The following is an 18552-nucleotide window of genomic DNA, read 5'->3' on the forward strand; positions in this document are numbered from 1 at the left end:
CTAGGTATGTGATGTAGCATAGATACCTTCCTCTCTTGGGAACTCAGTTTTCTCATTTAGTAAGCAAAATCTTTGTGGCCATTTGTTTCCAATTAAATGCCCATTAATAGCAGATTGGTTAAATAACTGGGTTTATGTTATTTTTGCAGTTGTTGAAATGCTCCAAAAATATGGAAAGATATGTAAGGTATATTAAATCCAGAAAGCAGTACCTTGGAATAGTTCATGTAACACGATCCCACTGGTTTAAAAAATTATGTGTATATGTGCTTTATGTATGCAAGCAAAAATTTTAGAAGAGAATCCAATAAACTATTAACTGTAATGGTCTTTGGAACATAGGACGGGGAAGAAAGGAAAATTGAAACTTTTATTTTTCATTTTATACACTTCTCAAGTGTGGGTTTTTTTTTATTATGTGCAAAGGAGTCTGGTGGTACATCATGGTTCTTTTTAACTCCAAATTGCTATAATTTTATCTTTTCGCTTCCCCCTAGATATTCTTTTACAAATATGTATTACAAATGTGCATTACTTTTGGTCACAGCTAAATCTGCCTCAGTTTACATCTTCCATCTGTAAACTGTTCAGAAGCAGCACTTAGATTCACCGAAATCTTTAATCTAATCTGATGTACCTCCACTTCGAATTTGGGAGAATCTGCCACGATAAACATTTCTCATTTTGGATTTTCTCTCTTAAGTGAAAGATAAAAAGCAAAAGTCTTTTGGATTTTTTCCCATTTAGTTCTCATTGGTTTGTTTTTGGGGGGGGGTTGTTTTGCTGTTTGTAAACAAAGGTGATGCCAGTAGATCTACTGCCATGAGTTCTGCTGTGAGAAGGCAGGGGACATCCCAAGTCAGAAAGCGGCTGCAGGTCGCAACACTCCAAAGCATTTCAGAAAATTGGATTAGCCTCCTGACATGCGATAAATAGTTTCCCTGAGCTCATTATAAATTTGTAGTTTTAGGGCACTTGGGTGGCACAGTTTGTTGAGCATCTGCCTCTTGGTTTCAGCTCAGGTCATGATCTCAGGGTTGTGAGATTGAGTCTTGCATTGGGCTCCACGCTCAGGTCAGAATCTGCTTCAGATTCTTTCTCCATATTCCTCTGCCCCTCCCTGCTCACATTCTCTCTCTCTCTCTCTCTCTCAAATAAATAAATAAAATTATTTTAAAAATTTTGTAGTTTTAATCAGCCATCTCAGGCAAGTATTGCGAGGGCCACATGCAATTTAATCAAATACCATGAGACCTGCATTTTGGTCTTGCTGGATGGGAGCTTCCAGTTTGAGAAACAGAGCAAAGGATGTGGCTCCTGAGCTTCTGAGCCAATGGTACCTGCCAGCCAGCCCTAGGACCTGAGCTCCCAGCACCCCCCGTTAGGGTGGGTGTCTCCAGTGCAAATGACCAGGATGATCAGGGTTTTAAAGCCAGAATTTGTATGGAAAGGTTAAAAGAACAAGGAATGTTCTGCTTAGAAAAGAAAAATAATTGAATATTGGAGTTGTGAGGGATATCAGACATCTCACTGGAGCCCCTTCATGGTGCAGAGGACATTTAAAGAAGTTAAATAAGTCCGTGAACACCATAGAGCTCACTGAAGGTGATGCAGAAACTGGGACTCACGTGTTCTGACCCCCTTGCCCTGGCACATTTGCGTGCCATCCCCAAAGTCCGTGTTTTTTTCCATTCCATCGCACTGATGAAGTGGTGGTTCTTAAGAAGCACAAATAGGATAAATGCCTGAAGTGCTTAGCATGGAGTCTGCCTAAGGGAGGAGAGCATTATGTGTTCATTCCTTTTGTCCCCAGTATGTCTCCTGCCGTGACATCCAGTAAATGAGGGTAGGACAATAGCTCGACTTGATCATCATCTTTAAATGGACACCCTCTGTGCTTTGTCAGGAAAGTAGAATGTAAGTTCATATTTTAGCAAAACATAAAAAATAAGAAAAAACCCTGTTTAATGAACAGAATTGTCCAGCGATACAAAAAGCTGTGGTCAGAGCAGAGTTTCTCATTGGTAGCTATATTCAAGAGCACCAGGTGGCAGATGATCCAAGATTCCCTCAGGGATTCTCTTAATGAATTTAAGCTATGATTAGATTATTTCTGAGAGTCTTTCTTTAATTTGCAGGCAGTGGGGAATGCATGAGCAGAAGGGCATATCCAATACAGGGTTCAAGAAGATTCATCTGATAGCAGCAACAAATGGGGAAGTAGAAATGCTAATTAGAAGCTAGTTAGGCTGTATATTTTTGAACTATCAACTTAAAATCACAGAAAAGTCAATTCTGGATCAACCACAAACCCTTTAAAGTCTGCGTTTATTTCACCTCTTCTCCCAAAACCGTGTGTACACCGAGTCACAGAGCTCCTGGGAATTCGGCTCCCATGTCTAATTCCCCGTGTCTAGTGCATCTGCTCATTCCTGTGACAACCCAGGAGGAATGCAAGCGCACTCAACAATGGGGGATGAATGATGGGTCAGAAATAGGTAGAGTTCAGCTAAGCCAGTGTGCCGCTTTCATTACTGTGTCTTCTCTCCTTAGGTTATGTTGACATCGGACTGATTCCAAAAGGAGCAAGGGACATACGGGTAATGGAACTTGAGGGAGCTGGAAACTTTTTGGCCATCAGGAGTGAAGACCCCCAAAAATATTACCTCAATGGAGGTTTCATTATCCAGTGGAATGGGAACTACAAGCTGGCGGGGACCACGTTCCAATACGACAGGAAAGGAGACCTGGAGAAGCTGATGGCCACGGGTCCTACCAATGAGTCAGTGTGGATCCAGGTAATGTGGAAGCAAAAGGAACTGCTGATAGGTATATTACTTAGGGTCTTCCTGATTTTCTTTTCCAAGGTGTTTGCTATAAAACACTAATTAAGAACTTATAAAACTTCCTTTAACAAGGAGCAGGGAGGAAAGCAAGGCATTACTTTGTGCTTTTAATCCTTTATTGCCTATAAATTGCTGAAACTCTGAAAATGAAGTGCTGGGGCCCCGAAAGTCATCAGTTGGGAGTTTGGAGTTCATCTTCCAGTATGATTGAAATAGGCTGTTTATTGGAGGGTGATTGTTTCTCTGGTGTAAAAAAGGTGCTGTCAGTTGATGTCCATCTGGCATGAGTTTCCAGGTAGCTTTCTGGCTGTGGTGTTGGACCAACATGGTTTTTTATGTTATTATGTTATTATGTGGTTGTTGGTAGGCAGGAGGTTCGATTTTGTGAAGCTCTTAGAGGAGAATGGGTTGATAAGGTAATATGTGCACCTTAAAGGCATGGGTGATTCATCTTTCATGTTGGCAAGGAGCTAAAGAGAAAGAGTGAAATCATCATAGCAGGAGAGACCAGGCCAGTTGGGGATGACCAGTGGTCCAAGAGAGAGAGTCAGATTTAACCATATTTAGAAGTAAGAGAAAGGTGATTCCAGAGGCAGAGATCAGAGCACTCACAAAAGCCAGAGATGAAGACTTGACAGCTATGAGTCATAAATGTCTAGAAACCAGACATCGTACCCAACGACATGGTGAAGATTTCTATACGGGAATCCTGACCCCAAGGAGCATCCAATCCATCACCTGTAACCTGTAACGTTAAGATGAAGCCATTTTAAACGTGTGGTAAGGGGGCACCTGCGTGGCTCAGTCAGTTGAGTGTCTGACTCTTGGCTTCTGCTCAGGTTGTGATCTCAGAGACGTGAGATGGGTCCCACATGGGGCTCTGTGCTTAGAGTAGAGTCTGCCTGGGATTCTTTCCCTCTCCTTCTGCTCCTTGCCTGGCTCGCATGCTTGCTGGTTTCTTTCTCTCTCTAAAATAAGTAAATAAATAAAAGCTTTAAAAAGAAATACATAAGTATGTGATAAGTTGATTGCCTACGGGAGAGGGAAGTGAGGGAAGACCCCAAGAGTGGTATGACTTGGCTAAAGCCCATGACCATATTTACCCCCAGAACTATATGCTTTAAAGGAACTAACCAGCCTGAGAGCTGGAGAAGAACGTCATAAGACAACAGCAACAACAATAATAAGCGTCAGTGTTTATAGAATGCTAGCTCCCTGCCAGCCACTATTCTGTTCATAGCGAATCACTGTACATTTATTTACTTATTTAACTCTCAGAACACCCCTTTCAGTCATGCTGTTATCATCCTCACTTTGTTAATGGGGAAACTAAGGCACAAAGAGATTAAGTAACTTACCTGTAATCACCGATTTAGTAAGTTCAGAGGGTGCAAGGTGACCCGCCAGTCTTTTGTTGGAAAAGACGCCCCCCTCCCCTGAGTTTACAGAAACTCAGAGCAGTTTCTGTAAGAGTAGACCTCCCCGGGAATTCAGTCAAGAAATAATCGAGTGGAGATGAGGTATAGGTAGATGTAGACACAAACGTAGATAGATACAGATACAGTCAGATGTGTCGATGGGTGTGGAGGGGGAGGTGGTGATATGTTCATGTATTGGCCTTTGCTCCAATGCTTGTCTTCGTTGCTACTTTAAGAGGATGGGCATTCTGTGGTGTTGTCACTAAACTGTGTTTTGTAGTATCAAGTCATGACAGGAATGTCACCCCCGCTTTGCCTTTCAGCTTCTGTTCCAGGTGACTAATCCCGGCATCAAGTATGAGTACACAATCCGGAAAGATGGCCTTGACAACGACGTGGGAAAACTGGTGTACTTCTGGCAGTATGGCCATTGGACTGAGTGCAGTGTGACGTGTGGGACAGGTGGGTGGCAGCTGCTGTGTCTGGAAGTCCTTGTCCTCTTCACAAAGGGCCATCCAAGGGTGCCCAGAGGTCTGTAGGCTTCCACAAACATGGCCTAGGGGCCTCTGTGGGAACAAATATGCTGGTCATGGTCTAAGGACAGAGGCAGTTTTCCCTTTATACTATCCTTCATAGAAGGTTCTGTTTGAAAAAAGTGTTATGTATCTTGTTTTGTCTTGTTTCCAGCTTTATTGAGCTGTAAGCGACACTAATATTGTTTAAGTTTAAGGTTTACCACTGGACGATTTGGTCCATGTGTATATTGTGAGATGTTTACCACAATGAGGTCCCACGCCCACCACCGCACATAGTTACCTTTGTTGTGTGTGGTGAGGACATTTAAGATCTGCTGTCTTAGCAACTTCCAAGCATACAACACAGGATTACATGTGTTCTAAAGAGCAAAACAGAGAGATTTGAAAGCCTGGTTGAGGATCTGATTTCTGCAAAAGTCAAACACCCCTCCCAGAGGCGTTCGATAAACATGGCCAAACCCGAACCACAAGAAACTCTCCCAACTCCCACCCACTGCTCTTTGTTCCACCCCCAGTTTACGGAGTATTTGTATCTACGAGGACAGTAGCTTTCTTATAAAATTGAGCACTGGAGAGATTCCTTGCTGTTAAGTATGTCAAGATGGAATAAGTTCTTTTTGTTTTTTTTTTTTTTTAAATATTTATTTATTTATGAGAGAGGGAGAGGGAGAGAGAAAATCTTAAGCAGGATCCCCACGGAGCTCAGAGCCCAAGGTGGATGGAGCCTGATCTCACCACCCTTGAGATCCAACCTGAGCCGAATCAAGAGTCAGATGCTTAACCGACGAAGCCATCCAGGAGCCCAGGATGGGCTGAGTTCTGCTACCAGAACAAAGAAATCAAAATCTCAGGAATTCAACACAATGTGGGTTTATTTCTAACCCACTCTAAGTCTGGTGCAGGTTGGGTGGCCCAGCTTCATCTCGGAGCTAAGACATCTGAAAGGAGTGGCTGCCAGCGTGCCCTGCAGGAGAAGAAAGAATTGGAAGAAGCAGACTGGCTCCTTTTCTTTCTTTTTTTTTTTTTTAAGATTTTATTTATTTATTTGAAAGAGAGAGAGGGAGCATGAGCAGGAGGAGGGGCAGAGGGAGAGGGAGAAGAGGCTCCCCACTGAGCAGGGAGCCTGATGCAGGACTCGGTCCCAAGGACCACAGGATCATGACCTGGGCCGAAGGCAGATGTTTAACCCACTGAGCCACCGAGGCATCCCAGCCTGGCTCTCATTAGGGGCTTTGGCCTGGTGGTGACGCAGATGATTTCTGCTCATCTTTTGTTGGTTGGCCTTAGTCTTCTGAGTACAGCAACTGCAGAGAGAAGGCAGGAACTGTGGACAAGAATAGGGACGTTTTTGTGGCTCTCTCTGCTGCAGGCTAGATGCAATTCTCTGAGGCCTGGGAGGGCAGAGTCCAGGCCTGTTAGGTACGTGGGGCTCTTTACTTATTTGAAGGGCTTTAATTGTAGTACCAGGTGAGCAGGCCTCTGCCTCAGTCTCTCCTTTTGGATCATGTCCAAGTCTGTTCTGGAACTTTCTGCCTCGAGTCTGTCACTACTGCCTAGAAAGTAGGGCCCGAGTCAGCAATGGAGCCAAGGCAGTGACAGTGAAGGAGTGGATAGTTCAGAAGAACCCAGTCTACTCCCCCATGGACTTTTCACTCACTTCCTGTGTCTCTGCACCCCTCAGCCCCCTGCTCTCTCCCTGCCCCAGGAAGCAGTCCTGGAAAGAGGTGCCGCAGACACTGTGTCACCACCATCAACCTAATAAACAACGTTTGTGTCACCAGCTTCTTTCTCTCCCTCCTTCAGTACAGAAACCAAGGGTTTGCCTTCAGAAATCCAGGAGATCCTGTTCATTTCAAAATGAGTTTTGAAAATCTGAAACTTCTGAAGATCCATTAGGGCCCAAGGTGGGATGTGTGGCAGCAGCCGGCCGTGGGGTCGGTGTCACTGGCGGGGTTGGTGTTGGTGTTACCCCAGGGCTGTGGTGAGCATTTCCTTTTGGATGTCCTGCCCCACTGCACAGCGGGGGCTGGGCTAGCCCAGGAACTCAAGGAATTTAAGCAGAAAATCAGTTGGCGAAAACTAGCCATTGTGAGGAAAATGAGGTGACAAGGACTGTAGTCACCAAAACTTTTTCCAGGTCTCATTCCCAATTATCTCTTCCTTCTGTGAAGTATAGGGTTAGATGTAGTCTTAAATCATTTGTGCGGGGACACCAGGGAGGTTTGAAAACTGAGCCAGTCCAGATTGGGCAGGGGTCGCTCCACAAACAGGAGAACATCCCCCCTTTATGCTCCATGTGATGAATTCTTCGCATTACACACGCAGCATTTCAGAGTATAGGAAAAATGGCTGATGTGTGTGGTCACCGGAAAGCAGGCTGCTCTTAGCTAGGAAATGAAATGTCCTGATGTCCTGACCAGGTGTGAATCAGGCATTTAGTGTTGACACAGCCGGACCCTTGGTCTTGGATGAATGTCATCCCGGTTGGCAAACCTTAACAGGAACTATCAGGGAGCCATCAGTGTCCACGCGCTCACCCCAATCTCGGTCCCACTGCCCATCTGAGTGACGGTGAGCTCTCTTGCTGTGATGGAGAAGAAAGACAGCATTTCTACTCTCCTGCTGTCAGACACAGAGGGCGAAAGGCATGTCCCCTAGGACCCACATTGCTAAATATAGAGATGGAAGACTGCGTGAAACACTAAATCGGTCAACGATGTTTTATTTTCCTTGAATGAAATTTTTCTACATCTTTAAAGTAAGTTAAATACTTTACTGGAAAATTAAAAATAGGAAAAGCCACCCCCTTGACACATGTCTTTTTGTGCTTTGCTTTGCCTTTCAGTATCCTTTTTTCTAGTCATGGACCTTCTAGTTGCATGCACGTGGATGTATTTATCTATATATACACATACCTTCACTGAACATTGTGACGTGGGTAACCCTTTCCAAGCACTACTTGGTCTTCTCAGCTATCATTTTTATATTTCCCTGGCAAGACAAAGCAAAATGTCCTTAGCCAATTTCTTGTAAAGAATAATTTCATTAGTGTTAATCTGTCATTGAAATGTCTAGGTTCAAAGAGTGTAAATATTATGGTAATATGAAGAAACTTACTACCATATTGATTCCCCTAGCATAAGAGTTACAAACAGGTAGTAGCAATCACTTTGTTTTGTTTTGTTTGTATTGTTATTGTATTATTTTAGCTTTACACTTTGTCCCTGGGAAGCATGACGAGTATCCTGGGAAAATGGAATCATAACAACAAATTCCTGCACACCAGCCACTCCGCTTTCTCGGCTCTTACTATTACTCATGCTTATTTCAGTCTTCCTGTTTAAAGAATAGAAATTGCACAGGTATACGTGAAGACCAACTTCCCTGACTCCACTCGCTTTCCTCTTCCCCCAGAGCTAACTAAGGTCATGAAACCAGTACATATTATTTTCACGCATGTTGTTAAATACTTTTATTATACGCGTGAATAGCCATATACATTAAAAAATATTGTTTCTCAGGCATTTACACTTTCTATAAATAGTATCATACTCTACATATCAGTCGTTGTCTTGCTGGTTTTATTCAGTACTGTGCTTTTGAGATTAAATCCACACTAATGAAAGTGACTCTAGTACATTTGCTTGAATAGCTGCAAAATCTCCCATTGTGCAAATACGCAGTTGTTTATATGTTCCACTGTTTTGCAGTTATAAACATTTTTGTAATGGTATAATGACCACCTTTCCTCAATATCATGAAAGCTCAAAATAACCATGTACATTTGAGATAGGTGCACATATCCCTGAAAAGCATGAGAATCACAGGACACATGGGTGGTTCAGTCGATTAAGCCGATGCCTTTGGCTCAGGTCATGATCCCAGGGTCCTGGGATGGAGCCCTTCATCAGGCTCCCTGCTCAGTGGGAAGTCAGCTTCTCCCTCTCCCTCTGCAGCTCCCCTTGCTTATACTATCTCACACTCTGTCAAATAAATAAATAAAATCTTAAAAAAAAAAAAAAAGGCATGAGAATCACCAATAGGGTCACACATTCCACTCTGACCCTGATGTGTGACCATACAGTGATGCTGAGAAGACAGCTCACTTCTTCGGAAAATCAGAGTCAGATGCTTCCTTGACGATTTAAAAATAGCATTCATTTTGGTACTAGTCCATCTGGCTTCATCTGCTATAATTGTCAGGTAGGGTCAACCCAGTGAAGATATTGATCTCTAACAGTACCTGCAAGATTTTTTAAATATTCAGGATGTCATAAAAATAATAGAGATGTTTATTGAGGTGGATTTAAGCATATGCTGTGGAATGAGGTTTATATAGTTTATCATATACATAAATACATAGTATTTATCAGATAAATTACAAGTAATATATAGTAATATACACCATTAATTCCAAGGGGAAACTGACACACCACGATGAACTTTGCCCTCTGCACGTGACGATCATCTGCCTGGCCTGTCCGTTTGTTCAGCTTGCTGCTGGTCCGGCACACTGCCCCATGGGATACTGTTATCATAGCAAGAGGGATTTTACATAATAAATTGTACCCTTCTGCTACTTCCGGAGTCAGCAGCATTGAACAAGGATACTTATCTTCGCTACTCATGGGCAGAAACAAGCCTTTTGGGGTGACATTTCTAACCTCTGAGAGTCACCTGACATTTTCATTTTAGGTTTTGACATTAAGAGTTTGCCAAACTACCCAACGTTTTCCTGTAATTCCTAATTATCTAAGTCTCTCTTCTCTGCTCTACCATGGCGGGTACACACCAGCGTCTCCGGCTTCAACCACATCAGCCTGCCTTCCGCTCACGTTGTCTAAGACATCTCTACAGATGCTTGTGTCTTTCTGGAGACTTCTTCCGTGTGCCATGCGAGTTCCTTTTATATGTCCCTTCCAGCATTTTATTTATATGATGAAAGAAACGTAACACAGTCTTATCAGCTGAGAAAGCCTGAGTAGTTGAAAGGTTGCCCCTCTCTCCAAAAGAAGCTCCTACCTTCTCCGTTCCTTTATTACACTAGGAGCAATCGTGTTCTAACACCTGGTGATAATACCTGTTTTCATTATTTAAATCTCACTTTGTTTTTTATTTGGCATATATGCACTTGTCTTGTTCTCCACAACTAGGTTGTAATCTATATATTAGATTATGTATCAATCTACCTATATTACCTATGTCCTTCTCAAGCACCACCTCTTCCACCCACGACTAGCTGCCGTGTGGATGGGTTAGAGACCCCGTTCCGCATGCACACTTTAAAAACCAGACACCTTACAGACAACTTTCCCATTAGCCATAAGTATGATCACTTGACATGACCAGGGGACTTCACTTGACCCTAAGCATTTGAGCTCAGGATTTAATATGTGTGAACCCTTCTGCCCGACCCCTAGGTGTTCGCCGCCAGACTGCCCATTGTGTAAAGAAGGGCCACGGGATGGTGAAAGCTACATTTTGTGACCCAGAAACCCAGCCCAATGGGAGACAGAAGAAGTGCTATGAAAAGGATTGTCCACCCAGGTAAGCACTGAGAAGAATTAGGACTCTGTGTGTCTGCCTAGAATGATGTCTGATTGGGGCATCCGGGTGACTCACTTGGTTGAGCGCCTGGCTCGGGTCATGATCTCAGAGTCATGAGATCAAGCCCCAAGTTCAGCTCTGCAGTGGGTATGGAGCCTGCTTAAGATTCTCTTTCTCCAAGATGGGATAGGGAGGGAGACAAACCATAAGTGACTCTTAATCTCACGAAACAAACTGTGGGTTGCTGGGGGGAGGGGGGTTGGAAGAAGGGGGATAGGGTTATGGACATTGGGGAGGGTATGTGCTTTTGGGTAAATTGGAAGGGGAGATGAACCATGAGAGACTATGGACTCTGAAAAACAATCTGAGGGGTTTGAAGTGGCGGGGGGGTGGGAGGTTGGGGTACCAGGTGGTGGGTATTATAGAGGGCACAGCTTGCATGGAGCACTGGGTGCAGTGAAAAAATAATGAATACTGTTTTTCTGAAAATAAATAAATTGGGAAAAAAAAAAAAAAGATTCTCTTTCTCTCTCTGTCCCGCCCTGCTTGTGATTTCCCTCTCTCTAAAACAAAAACAAAAAACCAAAAAAACAAAGGATGATATCTGATTTAATAGTAAAGGCTTGTGAGGCTCTGTGGTTAGAATAAGTAACCACATAATAAGAATAAGTAACCACATAATAAGTAAGAATAAGTAACCACATAATAAGAAAACTCTTCAGGTTCCTGTGGCTTTGCTGTTGGAGCCCTAGGCAAGCTGTGAGTGAGAACGTCTTCTCCCCATGGAGCAAGATTCCTTACAAAGCTGGTGTGCTCTGTGTCTGCTTATTTGGTTTAAGACTAAGTCTCATAGCGTTGTTGAAGAGAATACTATGTGGGTCCCCCAAAAGTTCTTGAGCTAACAGTGTAGCTTTCCTAAGAGCACCATGCGGGGCCGCGATGGTGTCCCCTGTCAGATCACATGCCCATCTGCATGGAAGGCAGCCTGCAAGAGTGGCCTTCCCGGGCAGGCTTTCCCGACGTCAGCACTGTGGACATCGGAGCCGATAAGTCTTGGTTGGGGGACTGTCCTGTGCGTGGGAGGGCGTTCAGCTGCACCCCTGACCTGTATCTGCTTAGATGTTAGTAACAACTACCACCCCCCCTTCCTCCGGGTTGTCACCACCAGCGATATATTCCGACATTGCCAAGTGTCTTGTAGAGGACAGAAGCACCCTGGGTGGAGACCCAGCATTCTAGAGCTGTGCACTCCCTGCGCCATATTGGTTCTAGATCCGGGATCCTGGAAGGTGGCTAGCCCGCTGCTCTGTGGGGCTCGCATGGTGCCTCACACTTCCTCTTCCTCAAGGTTAATGACCCTCTACCAGTAAATTCCTCTTGTGCTCCTGGAACGCACATGCCTGGTATCCTCACCTCCCTTTTCAAAACCTTCTCTCTGACGGGTCAGATACCCTCTTAAAACCACAGCTGTTTCTTTCCGGACTCTAATTTTGTCCCTGGCTTTCAGGTTCTCATTTTTATCGTATTACATAGTCTCCCTCGGCCTGACTGTTGCCAGCAAGTATTTATTAAGCTTCTCTTATTTCCCACGAGGGGCACAGTGGTGATTATAGGCATGTAACCGTTACCATTTACCGAGTGCTGAGACACTGTGAGTCGGTGAAGGCTGGATATTCCATCTCCATCCCTGGTTCCTCACAGAGCTCTTAAAACCTTTGGAGCTGCCCAAGTGCTGTGTCTTGTTGTATGTGAACCAAGTGCCCACGTGGCTCCCCCCCCTCCCCGCCCACCCCCTCCCCACCACACAGCCTCAGAGTGAGAGAGCTGGCCACATGGGGAACTGTGACTAGAGGGTTTGAACTTGGCAGGTCCCCGCCCCCCAACCTCCGGGGATGGCCACTCCCCACTGGAGGTTGAGTTAATCACTAATGGCCCATGATTTCATCCAACATGCCTGTGCAGTAAAGCCTCCATTAAAAAAAAAGAAGAAGAAGAAAGAAAGAAAGAAAACATAAACAAGCCCTAACTGGAGAGGAATGGACAGCATCCTGCTGGCCAGATACATGGGGTGCTGGGTGTGGCACTATGCCCTTAAGAGGGTCTAGAAGCTCTGCCAGTTTTCCTCTTGGACCCTGCCCTCTGCGTCTCTTCCATCGGGCTGGTCCTGAGTTGTATCCTTTTATAATAAACCAGTTTTCTAGTAAGTAAAAGGTTTTCTTGAGTTCCGTGAGCCCCTCTAGCAAATTATCAAGCCCTTGGCAGGGATTGTGGGAACCCCTGATTCGTAGCCAGCTGGTGAGAACCACAGGTCACAGGTGACCTCCTGGACCAGAAGAGCGGGGGATGAAAGCAGCGTCGTGACGCTGAGCCCTTGACCTGCCTGGGCAGCGCCAACCCCAGACAGTGAGGGTCAGAATTGCTTGGTGTGCAAAACCCACACAGTAGTTGAAACAGAAGTGATGTGAAAGTCGAGTAGAAAAAAAACAGTGGGTTAGGGGCTTTGTTTCTTTTAAAGAGAGAGCAGTAGAGGGGCAGAAAGGGGGAGAAGGAGAGAGAGAATCTTAAGCAGGCTCCCGGCCCAGCCCAGAGCCCAATGCAAGGCTTGATCTCATGAACCTTGATGTGAGCCCAAATCGAGAGTCAGACTCGTACCAACTGGGCCACCAAGGCGCTGTGGAAACAGTGGGGTTTTCCAGCACCGCCTTCACTTCTGACGATGTTTTAGAGATAACCTTCTATCTTCTCTTTATTGTTCTCAACTACTCAGAAAAATAATTATTATTATGTCAGATTCACAGAGCAAGAAATTTTCTTTACCTCACTCAGTACCATGCAACTAATAGACAGCAGAGGTTCGAAGACAGGCACGTCCCTCTCCCCCACCCAGGCTGTGTCTGAATCAAAGCAAGCTCTGTGTCAGGTGTGGTGGGAAGTTCTCGATGCAGACACTAACCTGCTGAGGCCAAGGTAGAGCTCCAGGGACGTGGGCTATGTACGTAAAAGCGACACAAAGAAGATTCTGATATCAGCTCTGGTTTTAGAACAGACATCAATCTGTTGCTGACATTTTCTTATTCCCCTGTGGCTGAAAACTTGGCTTCACTCTTTTCAAAATTCACCTTCCATAAGGGGGATTATCTTAGCTGTGTCCACACTCCAGCTGTAAGAATTTCTAGTTGGAGGTAACTTTACAGTAAGGGGTACCGGTGCGAGAGGGAGAAGGAGGTGGAGCAAGAGTCCAGAGGCTGAAGGACTCTTGGGGAGGAGCTGAGCTGAGGGGGAAGCCCATGGACACGGAAGAGGAGCCTTGATGAAGGAATTCTTACATGATAGCAGCTGAGCACTATGGACTGGAAGCTGACCCTCAGTGTGGTCATGGGACAGGCTGGAAGGATGTCTCCCTCTGGGTCCCTGCAGCCTGCAAATGTGACCTCATTTCAAAGAAGGGTCTTCACAGGTGTTGTTAAATTAAAGGGTCTTGAAATGGGGATATTATCAGCAATTATCCACTTGGCTCCAAATGTCATTGCAAGGGTCCTTAGAAGAAAGAGACAGAGGGAAATTTCACACACACACACACACACACACACATGCGCACCCACATGCACACACACATGGTGATAAGAAGAGAGAACAGATAGATTTGAAGACACTAGCCTTAGACACTGACGGGATGGTCCCCAGGCCGAGGACCACCGGCACCCCACAAACTGAAAGAGGCAAAGAACAGATCTTCTGTAGAGCCGGAGGCGGGGGGCAGCATAGCCCCAATAGCAACTTGATTTTATCCCGCTGACTTTAGGACTCTAAGAAACCAGATTTGGCTTCTAGAACTGTAGGAAACCAGATTTTCGTTTTAAGCCCCCAGTTGTATGGTAATTTTTTGCGGCAGTCCCAGGAAACTAATGCAGGCAGCTGAAGAGGAGAGATGCCCCCACCCAGCGATAGACTTTGCAGATCTGGGAAAACCATTGCATAGAGGCTTTCTGGAAGGTATGGCCAAGGAATTTATCGACTGGCACACCTAGGTTGCTTCCTGAGGAAGCTTGCAGCCAGGCAGGCAATCAGATGCATATTCATGGGCGAGGCAAGCTCTTGTCATGGAGGGACCAGCAGCCAGGCCTGAGGATCCCTCACCCAAAGCTGTGCCTCCTGGCCACTGTCCCCGTGGTCCTTGCCCTCCTCGGGGCTTTGTAGTTAGTAGACATGTCTTCATCTCTTCGTTCTAAAAGCAGCATTATAGGAACAAGGCAAGTGATATGTTTACCCCGGGAAGGCTACCTAAGCTGAGGGATGGATGCAGCTTGTTGATTCGGAGCAAAATTCTCAAATGCACCCCTGACTCAGCCGCCTCTCCCACCATCAGTACTGAAGCCCTGGCAGTCAGAAAGGAAGGGCTGTGGCCATGGCCACCGGTGGGTGAGGGACAGTCCCGGCCAGCACAGGTGTGCCTTCCGGTGCCCAGATGCTCTCGTCAAGCTGAGTGTCCGTTTCGCAGCTGCGGTTTCTGCCATTCCGCATTGTGGAGCTTCAGGGGATGAAGACAGCCCATTCTGCTCCCCTACTTCTGCTCTTACATTGGAAACAATTTCCTGCAACTCCCTCCAAACAACTTGAAGATTATACTTACGGAGAGGGAAGCCTAAGCAATTGAACAAATCGTTTTAAATCATTGTCAACTGGTAGCATTTTTTCCTTCTTAAAGCCTCTCACTGTGTTGTTATGGTGACAGTTGTTGATAGATCCGCAGTCTGCAGTCTGTAGGACTTTTTTTTTTTTTTAAGATTTTATTTACTTATTTGAGAAAGAGAGCACGATGGGGGGTGGGGGGGGTGGGGAGAGGCCATGGCAGAGGGAGAAGCAGACTCCCTGCTGAGCCTGACATGGGGCTCCATCCCAGGACCTCTAGATCATGACCTGAGCTGAAATCAACTGCTTAACCGACTGAGCCACCCATGTGCCCCCACAGCACTCATACATTGTCATTGGGATGTTGAGACTGGCCCCCATAGGGGGTCTCAAGAACAGTGCAAACCAGTACCAGATCAGTTACCCAGTTGTGTGGGGAGTGTCATCAGCATTTGGTAAGATAAAGATCAATAGCAAAACCAGGACAGATCCAGGAAGGTTGTTGCTAATTCTGTGCTAACTAAGCCAGAGCAGTTGTCTTGTTGGGGTGAGTGAACGGGCTGGGCTTTTGTCCTGCTGAGTTCTGTGCAGTACCTTGCCCTTCTCCCCAATCCCTCAGGGCATTTTAACAGCCTTCTGTCATGTGTCCTATAAATATAAAAACAGTATTCTGTTATACATCTCCTAGAAATCTGGCATTATGGCAGACATCAGAAAATGAGATGGACGACAGGAAACAACTTGACAGTAGTTCCTGAGCCCTGGGCTTGGAAGACCTTGCTGATATTTAAATTGGGCCGGGGGTGGTGGGGGTGGTGGTCTGTTTTCAGTTTAAACTAGTGACAAACACAGCCCAGGAGACTGTAGAGGAAATTCTAGAATAAGAAAATAAGGAGGTTCATTATCACTTTGTGATGACAGAGCTGGAAGCCTGATAGCAAGTAATTTGATAAATTATGCTTTTTTTGGTCCACTCAGATTATTAAAGCCCTCCAGAATGACATGTTATATTCAGTAATGTGTCTGGCTTCCCCCGGACATGTCAGCAGTAGAGCAAAGTGATTAGATTCATAATTACTGAAGTGGGTGTTCTGTTGCTCTCACATCATGTGGTTCCAAAATCAGCTTTTTACCCACACAAGATAGACAGATGATAAACACCAGGGCCTAAGGGAGTAACCATATGTGTTGTTATTACTTACTAAATAAATGAGTAACTCATCTTAATTACTTAATTATAGATGTTCAACACTGAAGAATAAATAAGTAATCTTTATAACTTAAAAATAAGAAGAATATAACAGAATCAAGGAATAACTTTTTAAAAAAAAGACAAATCCAGTACTTACTTTTGTCTCCTTCAAAATTCCATACTATCTCAAGGACAGAAGTCCTCCCCAAATTCAGGAATGAATGACTTCATGAGCTATACTATTGTCCCATGAAAAACAGAAGCATTCCATTTTATTACTGCACAGAGAGCCAAAGAAGTGGGCCGTATGTTGCAACAGCAGTGAACCCAGACCACAGTGGATCAGTCCACTTGTTCTCTCTTTTGTCCTGGAGAAGATTTACATGGTGATGGAGAAGGCGAAACAGAGAGGGCTCTCTGCCACTTTCTGTGTAGCCACACGGTCTGCCTCTTAGAATCGGGAGTACGTCATCCAGGATAAGGGGGTAGAGAAAGTGCTCACGTTCCTGTTTGTCCACAATGAATCCAGAGTATTCACTTAGCAAACTATGTCAGCACTTTGACTTGTCAAGAATGGCTGACAAGTAAGAAATTATTTTGTTTCTTCTTTTTCTCTTGCTTTCTTATCAAAGGGACCGGTGAAACTAGTAGTAGGTACACTGCAGGCGATGGGGAGAATGAAGGCAGTGCCTCTGACTGACCGTCTCCTGAGTAACTGAAAATCACTGATTGTTTCAGTACCGGCTTCGCAGCAGAACAGAAAAACATTCAGTGAAGAGCTAGGGGACCTAAATTCTATGTGATTCTTTTACTCGCTAGCAACCGTCAAAATAACAACATGTAAATTACAGGTGATCAGGTTCTGTTATGTGTCAGGCTCTGTACTGTGCACTATGTATAAGTCTGGTATTTTGTTTCATCTGCAGCACTCATAGAAACTCTGTAGTGTTGTACCCATTTAACAGATGAGGAAAGTAAGGCTTAAACTTGCTTGACATGTTACTATAGAAAACTGGACCTCAGTGTTTTTGACTGCAAAAGGAGAGGGCTTCCCAACCCCCCCCCCCATTCGGAGGTATTCTTAAGTAGCATCTCCTCCTGCAAGGGGCTCTGCTGGACTCGAGCCGTGATTGGACGAGCCAGCTGTGGCCCTGTCTTCTCCTCTAGCTGGCTGGAATGTCTCCAAGGACACCCCACCCCACCCCCCCCGCGGCCAGCTCTGTCACCTGCACTTCCGCTCCCACTTCCTCTTTCCAGAGGCTGGACTGAATATGTCTAAATGCTTTTGGTGTCCTTGTGTGTCTGCAGGTGGTGGGCCGGGGAGTGGGAAGCATGCTCAGCCACGTGTGGGCCCCACGGAGAGAAGAAGCGGACAGTGCTGTGTGTCCAGACCACGGGCTCTGATGAGCAGGCTCTCCCCGCTAAAGACTGCCAGCACCTCCTGAAGCCCAAGACCCTCATTTCCTGCAACAGAGACATCTTGTGTCCGTCAGACTGGACAGTAGGCAACTGGAGTGAGGTGCGTGTCATCACCCCCCGCCTCTTCATTAACCAATCCAGAGCGGCTCTAGAGAAACTTGCGCAGTGGCCGGTGCCCGCCACCTCTGGCCTGTTCGCTGCATTTCCCCGGGGCCTTGTATCTGATCTGGTTTATTTTCTCTTCTTACGGGATTTGCTTCTCTCTTGTCCAGGAGTCCGATACCTGCGAGGGGTGAGCTGGATCCCATTTGCACAGGCCCGCAACAGCTAACTGGCACATCGTCAGGGTTTTTGCAGTCCCGTTGTTAAGCCACTGGTTGCAAATCGGGACTCTCCCACCCACCCCAAGAGCTAGTTTGCTAAACTCTTACATTTCTGTTTCCCGGAAACTGTGATAGTTAAAACTGGAGGAGTGTTGCTCTAATTATAGAGGGATAGGCGGTGTGCCCCAGACTTGAAGAAGCCCCTCAAATCGTCTGTCTGTTCGGCATGGGGCAAGGCCAGACCTGACCGAGGTTTAGAGCATGTACTGTGATTTGCCGCATAAATTCCAAATCAGTGTTGTTCCATTTTGCCAAAATTAATCCGATCAAATCCTCCAAGTATACTTAGAAATCAGTGGGCTAGAAAGTCACGAAAAGCTCCCAAGTTTCATTTTTCTTTAGGTCACCATGGAACCTGGTCCTGTCATGCCTGGTGCCCCCAGAGTCTGGAGTAGAAGCGCAGACCTTTTTTCTCCAAAGGTCCTGGAGTCTCCAGGGCCTTGCTTTGTTTCCCTATGCACACTGCAGCTCAGTGACCTCAGGAATGACAAAAATACATGATTTTTTAAAGTAACAGTCCAGACTTTATGGGTGGTTGCTGACTTCTGCTGAGCTCCCTCGGAAAGCCCTGTCCCTTTTGGT

At 45.5% G+C, this 18552-nt stretch overlaps 1 protein-coding gene across 2 annotated transcripts in view; it reads left to right on the plus strand.

Moving 5' to 3' along the window:
• ADAMTS12 (ADAM metallopeptidase with thrombospondin type 1 motif 12) overlaps nucleotides 1-18552 on the plus strand; it is a 286218-nt gene that overhangs the window by 223626 nt on the left and 44040 nt on the right. For both annotated transcript variants that reach the window (XM_044233048.1, XM_044233057.1), the window contains exons 15-18: nucleotides 2554-2798; nucleotides 4588-4726; nucleotides 10221-10347; nucleotides 17477-17687. In XM_044233048.1, coding sequence (XP_044088983.1) covers nucleotides 2554-2798; nucleotides 4588-4726; nucleotides 10221-10347; nucleotides 17477-17687 — 722 coding nt within the window. The remainder of the gene's footprint in view (nucleotides 1-2553; nucleotides 2799-4587; nucleotides 4727-10220; nucleotides 10348-17476; nucleotides 17688-18552) is intronic.

Source organism: Neovison vison, chromosome 1, assembly GCF_020171115.1.
Source record: "Neovison vison isolate M4711 chromosome 1, ASM_NN_V1, whole genome shotgun sequence".
NCBI classification, from domain to species: Eukaryota; Metazoa; Chordata; class Mammalia; order Carnivora; family Mustelidae; genus Neogale; species Neogale vison.